At 36.0% G+C, this 9,968-nt stretch overlaps 2 protein-coding genes across 2 annotated transcripts; one reads left to right on the top strand and one right to left on the bottom strand.

Annotated features, from left to right (window-relative positions):
* Positions 1-1,247: 1,247 nt before the first annotated feature.
* On the top strand, positions 1,248-4,719 carry LOC141604921 (uncharacterized). Its single transcript, XM_074423486.1, has 11 exons — positions 1,248-1,650; positions 1,733-1,813; positions 1,920-2,015; positions 2,442-2,525; positions 2,618-2,687; positions 2,823-2,905; positions 3,481-3,560; positions 3,653-3,751; positions 3,839-3,932; positions 4,363-4,452; positions 4,539-4,719. The coding sequence occupies exons 1-11, from the start codon at positions 1,345-1,347 to the stop codon at positions 4,575-4,577; spliced, it is 1,122 nt and encodes a 373-aa protein (XP_074279587.1). The 5' UTR covers positions 1,248-1,344; the 3' UTR covers positions 4,578-4,719.
* Positions 4,720-5,563: 844 nt separating this feature from the next.
* LOC141604922 (soluble inorganic pyrophosphatase 1-like) lies at positions 5,564-8,365 on the bottom strand. Its single transcript, XM_074423487.1, has 9 exons — positions 8,296-8,365; positions 7,730-7,870; positions 7,601-7,629; positions 7,055-7,120; positions 6,832-6,939; positions 6,596-6,661; positions 6,339-6,459; positions 6,071-6,152; positions 5,564-5,956 (listed from the first exon to the last, which is right to left on the bottom strand). The coding sequence occupies exons 2-9, from the start codon at positions 7,866-7,868 to the stop codon at positions 5,914-5,916; spliced, it is 654 nt and encodes a 217-aa protein (XP_074279588.1). The 5' UTR covers positions 7,869-7,870; positions 8,296-8,365; the 3' UTR covers positions 5,564-5,913.
* Positions 8,366-9,968: the final 1,603 nt, after the last annotated feature.

Raw genomic sequence — 9,968 nt, forward strand, 5'->3', positions numbered from 1 at the left:
AAGATCAGCGTTGTTATAGATCGTTATATGGTTTTACATATTTTGTCCGATTCATGACTACAATCAATTACGTCAGAAGAAATAGATACTCGTCAAGGAAGATTCGGAGACCCTCTTATGGATGAAAGCCTTTTGCGGCAAATCGATGATAGAGACTCTGTTACAGTGTTTCATTCTTTGAACAAGAATTTATTTCCTATGGTTGTAATCGATTTGTATCCGATTGAGCTTGACATATGTTGTAGACGTCGTATGACTTTTTATTAATGATAATGATCTTTTTTCAAAAAAAAAAAAAAAAAAAAAGAATGGTTTTATGAATAAATTCAATATGCTAATGCAATATGCTGCTACTAGCAACATATTCAAAAATATTAGATTCCAACAAAATGCTATGAGAATACGCCATTTAAACACATACAAATAGTAGATTGTTTGGTCAATCTACTAATTACGCCGAAATCTACTAAGGCTCTGTTTGGTAAATGGCATATTGGCCAAATTTCAGCATATTGGAGAGGTTTAGCATGTTTGACTTACGAATATGCTATTTAGAGCGTTTGGTTAATGGCATATTAAAATAGCATATTGGGGTCCAATATGCTATTTTGCAATATGCTGCTCCTACTAGCATATTAGGTTAGCGGATTGGAAAGAAAAGATATTGTCTTATTTACCCCCTTAAAAAATACTAACCTTCCTTTTATATATTTAATAAATAATTTATTCATATCCTTATTTGTCATTTTACTAATAATCTAAACAATCTGCTAATCTAAAACTGTCAATTACCAAACACCTCTAAAACAATTCTGCTAAATAAATCTGCTGGTCAAACCCGCTAAATCATTATGCTAGTCAAATCTGCTTTCTAAATCTGCTTCTGCTAATATTAATCCGCTGTTTACCAAACAGGGCCTAAGTTCGCTCAATATGCTGTTTACCAAACAAAACCTGAAAGTCGAACTCGTTTAACACACCACAAATTCTCATTGAAGACGTGACATATCCGTCACAAGCTTGTGACGGATACCACTTTACCTCACAATGTACCCACTTTTTCTCTCTCTGCAACACTATTCATGTGGTCCCCTTTCTCCACTAACCCATTTTGTTACCATTTTATCTCACAAAATATCCGCCACAAATGGTAATCCGTCACAAGGGAGACCAATTGTTAACACACAACCCATTTGAAAAAGTCGGGTACTAGTATTTTCCAATAGCCCAAACGAATCAAATCCCGTTACCAAAATCCAAAACCCTAACCTAACAAAAACCTTACCTTGAAAAAAAATCAAAAAAATCCCCAAAAATTTCCGTCACTGCAACATCAATTCCGCCATGGGAAGCGATAGACGTAGGAATCGAGATCAAGGAGATGATTCCGACGACGATGGCGGACGAAGGAGAAGAGATAAGAAACTCAGAAACTCCAACAATGGCGAACACGAAGATTCATCCTCCTCTAAACCTAATACTTCAGCTCACGATTCAAAACCGTCGCTAATTTTACCGTCGATGATTAAGAACAAGCAAAAACGGTCGGAAATTCACTCTAAACTCAAACAACAGAAGAAAGTTGATAAGCGGAAGAAGGTTAAAGCTCGCGATGCTGCCGAAAAACGCGCTGTTGAACTCGGCGAAGAGGTATTTCTTCATTTTTCTTATCGTTTGATTCTATGTTTGATGATTTAACGGTCGAATTTGATGTTTTTTTGTTGATTTGCAGCCGCCGGCGAGACAAGTTCCTCGTACTATTGAGAATACTAGAGAAGCTGATGAAACTGTTTGCAAGCCTGATGATGAAGAGGTTCGCTTTCGACATTTTGATTGTGTCGTGTTTTGCTTTGGTTTGAGTTTTCTGCAGTTTTGAGTTGATTTTGAGGAGCTTGTGTGCGATTTTTCGATGTTTGCAGCTGTTTGCGGAGATTGAGACGGATGAATTTAGCACTGTTTTGAAAGGAGAGAGGACTCCTAAAGTTTTGATCACTACGTGCCGTTTTCACTCCACTGTAATCGCCTTTTTCTTCTTTAATTTCTGCAGTCTTTTGTGATTGATTTGCCTAGAATGTGTTGAAGATACTAGCTTTGTTTTAGTAGATTGAGTGCAATGGCTGTATTTTGCGTTAGACAATGCGGTTTTGAATTGAAGGCAGCTAGTTAAAGTGTTAAACGGTTCATATTAAGTAGACAGTGTATGACGCATAGTTATGGCTCGTCTGTAAAATTGTAAATTATGTCGTGATATTGTTAATTTTCTACATTGATTAGTTGTGATTTGCAAAGTATTGCTTTCTCATTTCCTGTTTCCGGTAGTTTGTTTGCTAGCTGTGAGCCTCTGTTGTTATCATTCCTTCGTTCCTATTTTCATCATTTGTCGGACAATTTTCTCAAAATGGACGTGTAATAGTTAATTCAGTACTTTGGATCATCTACAGAGGGGACCTGATTTTATCAAAGAGCTACTCCAAGTGATTCCAAATTCCGAGTATTATAAGAGAGGAACCTATGATTTGAAGAAGGTAGTACTTGTTTCCTTTACATAATGGAAACAAATTCTGTATGTTTTGTATCTCTCGGAAATCTGATAGGTTTCTTCTATATATCTGTCCAGATTGTAACTTATGCGACTAAGAAGGACTATACTTCCCTTATTGTTGTCCACACAAACCGAAGAGAACCGGGTTAGTTGAAACATAGTTTCCTTGTAGACAATGTTCTTGTGTTCCCGATTTTTCTAACTTGTGCACCTGTCTATAAAATAATCGCATCGTTCATAATCTGCACAATTGTAATTGTTGGTATGATCTTGGTTGTAGATGCTCTGTTAATTATTGGCTTACCTGATGGACCTACGGCACACTTTAAGCTTTCAAAGCTTGTTTTACGGAAGGATATTAAGGTTAGTTGGATAGTTTGAGTCTCATTATTTTTAATTTCATATTTCTTTTTCCTGCATACATAATACATGAGTTACTTTCTTTTTGTTTCCTCTGCTTCGCCATGGACAGTTTATTGAAACGCAGAATTTATATAATATACTCTGTACTTTTAGTTGTAGTTATAATTTTTCGTTACTAACCATATTTTAGATACTAAACATTTGCTTATTCTAATATTAGGCGTGCTATTTTACTATGATATGGTGTGCTTGTTTTAGAATGTATATGATGTTATCGGCTGGTATTCTGTTCCTTGTAAGCTAGTTGATGCCGTTTGAGAACCTGACTCCTGTGTTTCCTGTGACAAACTACCTAGTATAAGTTGCACATGAAGGCCCTAGGACAGTAGCTGTCTTTCACGAGCTTTTTTGTATAATTAAATTTGTCATTAGAAAGCGTATTTTGTGGTTCATGTGGTTTGGCAACTTGGTTAAGCTTCTTTGATCTTGTTGTGTACGGTTTATGGAGTGAGCATGTTTTCATGCAGAGCTTCTTTCTCAAGCTCTCTTGCTCATGTGACTTTTATGTTTTGCAGGGTCATGGTAATCCAACCAGCCATTGGCCTGAGCTGGTTCTAAATAATTTTACAACAAGACTTGGGTGTCGTGTTGGCAGGTTTCCTTCATACTCATTGTTTCTTTACTTCTATATTTTGCAGTATGGAGTTACCAGGTGGTATCTCATTATTCTTTTCCTTGTGTTCACAGGATGATGCAGTCCCTATTTCCACAAAACCCGGAATTTCGTGGTCGGCGGGTTGTCACATTCCATAATCAGCGAGATTACATCTTCTTCCGCCATCATAGGTACTTTGTTAATTTAGATGGAATGGGAAGTCCTTCATTTGGCATTAATTCTGCTTTGTTAACCATTGTGTCTTTCTACTACGTAAGGTATATCTTTGAAGCGAAAGAAGCAAAGAACACAGATTCAAAGGACAAGGACAAGGAACTCATAGCAGGAAAGAAGGTGATTGCTCGTCTTCAGGTATGTGGCTCCTATATTGTTGCCTCCTCTCCTTTATTTTTGCTTTTAATACTAGAACATATGCTTTTGAGGCACATGTGTTAGTTCACCATTTTTTCATCATGAATCCCTCATTTTCCCCTATAAGTGGCTATCCCTCATCCCTGGCCCTGCTCAATTGACGTGATATGGCTATTTATTAGCCTTCTTTTAACTGTAATTTTGATTTTGGCTATTTTGCATGAGCGTTATATCGTTCTCTACTTCTCTTACCACCCCACCCCACCCCAACCCAACCCAACCCAACAACACACACACTTTACGTCTACATATCATTACTACCTTCCTTTCCTTGTCCATGTTTTTAGCGGTAGTAAATCCTTGTCTTGGCGTCTTTTTGTGGTTTGACATAGGTCTTGAGATAAACCTAAAAGTTTATCCTTTCATGCAGGAATGCGGTCCACGTTTTGTCTTGAAATTAGTTAGTCTTCAGCATGGAACATTTGATACTAAAGGTGGCGAATTTGAATGGAATCATAAGGTAGCTTACTTTTCCCTTGTGTTGCATAGAATCATATAGATTGTGTTTGTAGATTTGTAATGACCGTTCTTTTTGTTTGTTAACAGCCGGAGATGGATACCAGTCGGAGGAGGTTCTTCCTGTAACTTTACTCATGGATTATTGTGGCAAATCTATTGGGGTATGGCATAATTGTAGAGCCTGTTCACATTTTGTCAGGTCTTTTCTGTTATTTTACATACTGATAGCTTTCTAAACATGATGTGCAATGGAAAAAAACGTTTTCTATGACGTCACTTTGTTTTTGTTTGGTTGTTCAACCTTTTGCAGTTGTATGCCTGATGATTTTTCTTTTTTTTTTAAAAAAATTTTTTTAGATTGTCTACGACCAATAAAGTCGTGTCTGAGTGTCTGACCCATGACCATCCCTAAAAGCCAACATTCCTCCCACAACTGGAACCTCTTGACTAGACTCGCGCCACTCACTCACTCTAGAGTTAAAGAGGATATTTGGAGCATCATGACCTATGTCTACATCATTGAAAGTTTATCTGGTCCAGTTATAGTTGACACCTTTAGGAATACAGATTTGACATCACCTACTCTTTTAGAATCAAACAAATCAGAAATCTGATTCGGTTGTTAGATTGCATCACTAGGAATTTTTCGTTTGAATATTGTTATCTTTCCTAACCCTAAATGCCAGCCAATTTACAAACCACAAATCTCCGAGTGTTAGTTATGATTCATGAGCTCCCTCCTCGAGGGTTGGTAATAGATTAGTAGCTTCTTTTGGAGAAAAAGGATTACGCATCTGAGGTAGTACCTCAGACCTTGTAGTTTTTGAGCATATACACATTTTTTCCGAGCATATTACGAGTTATAAATATAGTTTTTGAGCAATATTATATTTTTTTAGTGTAATGTTTTGGTAAATGTGCTCAAAAACTTTATACTAAAGTAGAACTCAAAAACTTTACAATAAAACTCAGAAAATAAACAATAAGAGGTACTACCTCAGATGTATAGTCTATGAACTGCTTCTTTTGTTATGGTTGAATTATGAAAGACTGTGAATTTGGCAGATGGTCAAAATCCCATAGGGCTGCCCTTATAATGTTGGTGCAAATGATTGAAAGATGAAGCGTATGATCGATCCCTTTATACAATAATAAAATCAAGCGTATGATCGATTCCTTTATACAATACAAAATGTATACATGGATAGAAGTATAGTTAGTCTCATTTTACAGTTTAAAACTAAAAACATAATAGTAAATAATTATATTCCTAAGAGCAGATTGCAGAGGAGGAAAAAGGGGCAGAAATATCACAACTATGATTTCCGCCATCTCTGCATGTAGAAAAACACGGGTACTTTACGTTTACTTCATGGGTGGTATATTACTAGATTCTTCTCAAAGGATCTTGGCCAATTGACAAGAAAGTGATGTATCGACATTGGACCCTTTGTGTAAGACTTTATCCTTTTAGTGTGTGCATGATATATTCCGAATATAGATCTCTGCACTCAGTCGTTAAAGAGGAAATAAGTAGGAAGCAGCAGAAAATGGGAGGGGATGAATGTAGCAGAGAGAACAACTAAGAATGTTAGTAGTGTCGGGATTGAAGATCTTACATCGAGTGCTGTATAGCTTCATAGGCGGAATCCTTGGGTAGAAAGTCATTCACAGCAACTTCCTTATTCTCATTCTTCTTGTCTATTTTCTTTGTTAAAGACAAGCAATTATTTCATCAAATTCTATATATATGCTTACCGAAATCATAGAGAAGTGTCGAGAATCTACTTCTGTCGACAACTTCTTCAATGTATAAGAATTAAGAAGTGTTGACATATTATAATTTGCTGAAACGAAAATAAGGTCGGTTAGCATAGGTAAGGATACAATCTTCAAAGAAACGTCGAATCTCAGCAAGTCGGTGAGGAGGAAGTTCCTTTATGTCATTGTAGTACTTGTACTCGGGATCGTCAGCGCAAACCGCTATGATCTTATCGTCTGCCTCTCCCTGCATCATTCAAGTTCCAGTCAGTCTCGTAAATTAGTCGACAAATGTATCAGTCTCGCAAAAATGTCGAGACTGATGTCTGAGTTTTGTCTAGACAATGGGGATTAAGTTGAATTAACCATGAATACTTTTGTACCTGATCAATCATCGGCATCAGTCCAATGGCCTTAATTCTCAGGAAACAACCTGGTAAGACTGGTTCCTGTACATTATCGTCATCATATTAACATTTTCAACAAAATCGTGCATCCGTTTTTCCAACATAGGGCCGTAAAAGCCTTATAGACGCGGTCTAATTCAACACTTGAAAACGAGGTTCAGAAAACAAAAAAATATTGCCCATTTCTCTATAGCAAGTAGAAATAAAAGTACCTGCATGAGGACGAGGACGTCGATGGGATCGTTATCGTCACATAATGTGCGAGGAATGAAGCCGTAGTTATGTGGGTAGACCACTGATGAATATAAGATACGATCTACCTGTATCAATGTACAAAGCATAAGGTAAAATGTCAGCATATTTTTTCTGCAATACAAGCATTGCATAAGTACATACTTGACATTTTCGACAAGGTTTTTGAAGTCGTTTTATTACCTTAATCATACCGGTTTTCTTGTCGAGTTCATATTTAACCTTGCTTCCCTTTGTGATCTCAATAACCTATATCACCTCATACGTAAGTAGCAAACACGACTTATAAATTCTTTAGTAGATTCTGCTTCAGACCGTCTTAAATTAAGACATCTCACAACCTTTTTTTATTTTCACCTTTAGTTAATTCGGTTATGAGAGCCATCTTAAATTAAGACGGTCTTAAATGTGAATTGGTATTGGTGTAAATTCTTCTTATTACCATATCGAATACAAATGTTATTTTCGGAACAACTGAAGTACTCCCTCCGTCCCGGTCAATAGTTATCTATTTCCATTTTGGGTGTATCATTGAATAGTTATCTATTTCCATTTTTGGCAACCTTTGTGGTTTATGTGCATGTGTATGCGGGGTTAAGTGATCTGTGTGGTCCAAATTCACTCATATTTGTTTTCTTAATCTTTGTGCAAAAAGTAATAGATTGATCGGGACGGAGGGAGTACATATTATGATTAGTAGTTTCAGTATATGTAAGATTAAGAACTTACACAATTGACGGTCCCTGGTGCTTCAGGTCCTGCAATTATAGAAGTTGCAACATTTTTTCATTCAAGTATAACTTATAAAAGTTCAATTCTATGTTATATATCATATGTATGTATTGTATTTGAACTTACCAATCTCAAGATCATGCCACGGATGGGCTGCGACCGATCTCCGGGATATAGACGATAGAATCCGGTCGTTCAAACGTGCAGGTGGTCGTGGTGAAATGACGCCCATTGCTTCTTCTTTTGTAACATTTTCTTCAGCCATTTCTGATGTACAATTGTGATTATGAATTAGTCATCTTAAAATAAGGAAGATGTCTATGAGGACTTTTTATTTCAACATCAACTAAACTTAAATTGAATATAAATATCAATAAGTTTAACTGATAAAGTTACGATAGGTACTATACAATACAATAACGACGTTATCAACAAAGACTTTTGATTTCAACATCGTCCAAAATGGAACCGAATATAGATACATTCATGTAACGCAAGAGTGACATGAGAAATGAGAAATGATACGACATTACACATCTACACAAACAAACGCTAAATCAAATCATATTTCGCAAAGGATCATGAGATAGCACCACCCGTTGGTATTGAATACCCTTTCACATGTAAGTACCACCTGGTGACACCCTTTCATTATTCTTTCGCAAATATTATCATAAAAAGGTGAAGTTTACCTGAAAACACAAAGATTGTAATGGAATAATGCAAGTGATAGGAGACCAAGGGAAGATGTTTTAGAAGAGATATTTTAAAGGGAGAAATATTCAAGGAATAGTAGCTAACTAAATAACTAATGGTCAAAAGTTTGATAAAAGTGTGTAAATCCTATGTGGCCTTATTAGAGGATTTATAGGTCACTGAAATAAAGTTGAACCTCCCTTCAACAAACATGAATTACTTGCCAATTTGATGAAAATCTATATTTGTTATATTTGCTATGAGCCTATGAGATGTGACAAATGTTTGTGTTGAATTTTGAATTTTCACAAAATTGGGTTAGTGATTTGTTTGTGGTTGTCCACTCTTTAGCGTCAAATTAATTATCGTCGTCGGAAATTGTCTCGGCGGTCATCACACACGCGGGTCTAAACCGGGTGGACTCAGGCGAGGGTAGAGCACCTGTGCTGCGGGCTAGGCAACCAATCATCTCTCATTTCAGATAAGATCATTCTTTTCTCTTTGATTTGTTACCCTTTTTTTTTTCTCTCAAATTTCATTATTTTGTCATAGAAAAATAGAGAGTATTATACGGAATCGATGCATCAAGGATTATCACTGTTTAAAATATGTTATCTATTCTGGATATCTTAATTTGTTAAACTGAGAGAAATTATTCACGACCAAAATTTGAAATACACCTTAAAATACGCTATTAATAATAACCTTCGAAATCTTCATAAAGCCGTTACAAATTTACGATGCAATGACACAAACCCGAAATTTATTGTGAATAGCATAATTTCAGTAGTCATAATTCTCACCCTCCAATATTTCGTTCTTGAATCTTGATTTGTGCTATTCACGAGTTTGTTGTCTTCGAGTTTAAACCAATAAATTGATACATACAAAAATTGTGACATTTTATCTTCATCCTTTAGTGTTACTGTGAATTCGTCTGTGAATCGAGAGTTTAACTAACTGATCGAACCTCTACAAATCCGCGTTGCAGTTTGAAGGAGGCGTCCTTGATACATCATCAAGTTCTTAAGAAAATGATTTTCTGGTGAGGCTGCAAACAGTTCCTCCTCAAAAGCGCAAATGAGCACACGTTTAACGGATCCATCGTCAATGACAGTCGACAAATACTCAAAACTTCAAAGCTACCCGCTTCCAGAGTTTTTGTTCTATCTCACAAGATTTGAATCTCAATTCACTTAATGAATATGGAAATCAACAATTACAACTTAAATATGAGATAAGGGAACAAGTTTAGATCCTACAGTATAGTGAACTGATTAAAGGAGATTTTCAGCTTTATAACAAGTGAAAATTTTAAAACGTAAAAACGATTTTGACAACACTTTTAAAAAACAAAGCTTTAAATGCACGAATGATTTGCAAAGATCTTTCTCAATAATATGATCTTAAAAGTCTTACCAATAAATTAGGAGATGAAGTTATTTATAGATGAAGGAGTGGGTAAAGAATGGAAGACAAGGAACCCAAAACACTCCTTCGCCCTTTTATCACAAGTGGTAATAAAGTGAAAGGTTATCTTAAAACAACCCCTCTTGCTTGTGACGGTCACAAACTTATACTTTGAAAAATAATGGGATTTGGTGTGTAAGGCTCAAGGCAACCGGTTTTTCAAAACAAAGAGTATTCTCACAATTTTTATGGGAAACAT

The sequence above is a fragment of the Silene latifolia genome, chromosome 10 (genome assembly GCF_048544455.1).
Source record: "Silene latifolia isolate original U9 population chromosome 10, ASM4854445v1, whole genome shotgun sequence".
Lineage (NCBI taxonomy): Eukaryota > Viridiplantae > Streptophyta > Magnoliopsida > Caryophyllales > Caryophyllaceae > Silene > Silene latifolia.

Coding starts and splice junctions, on each gene's coding strand:
- LOC141604921 (XM_074423486.1), top strand. CDS start 1,345: ATGGGAAGCGATAGACGTAGGAATCGAGATCAAGGAGATGATTCCGAC. Junction 2,688..2,822: donor CACAAACCGAAGAGAACCGG/GTTAGTTGAAAC, acceptor TCTTGGTTGTAG/ATGCTCTGTTAATTATTGGC. Junction 3,561..3,652: donor CTTGGGTGTCGTGTTGGCAG/GTTTCCTTCATA, acceptor TTGTGTTCACAG/GATGATGCAGTCCCTATTTC.
- LOC141604922 (XM_074423487.1), bottom strand. CDS start 7,868: ATGGCTGAAGAAAATGTTACAAAAGAAGAAGCAATGGGCGTCATTTCA. Junction 6,662..6,831: donor ACGTCCTCGTCCTCATGCAG/GTACTTTTATTT, acceptor GATAATGTACAG/GAACCAGTCTTACCAGGTTG. Junction 6,460..6,595: donor TGATGCCGATGATTGATCAG/GTACAAAAGTAT, acceptor TGAATGATGCAG/GGAGAGGCAGACGATAAGAT.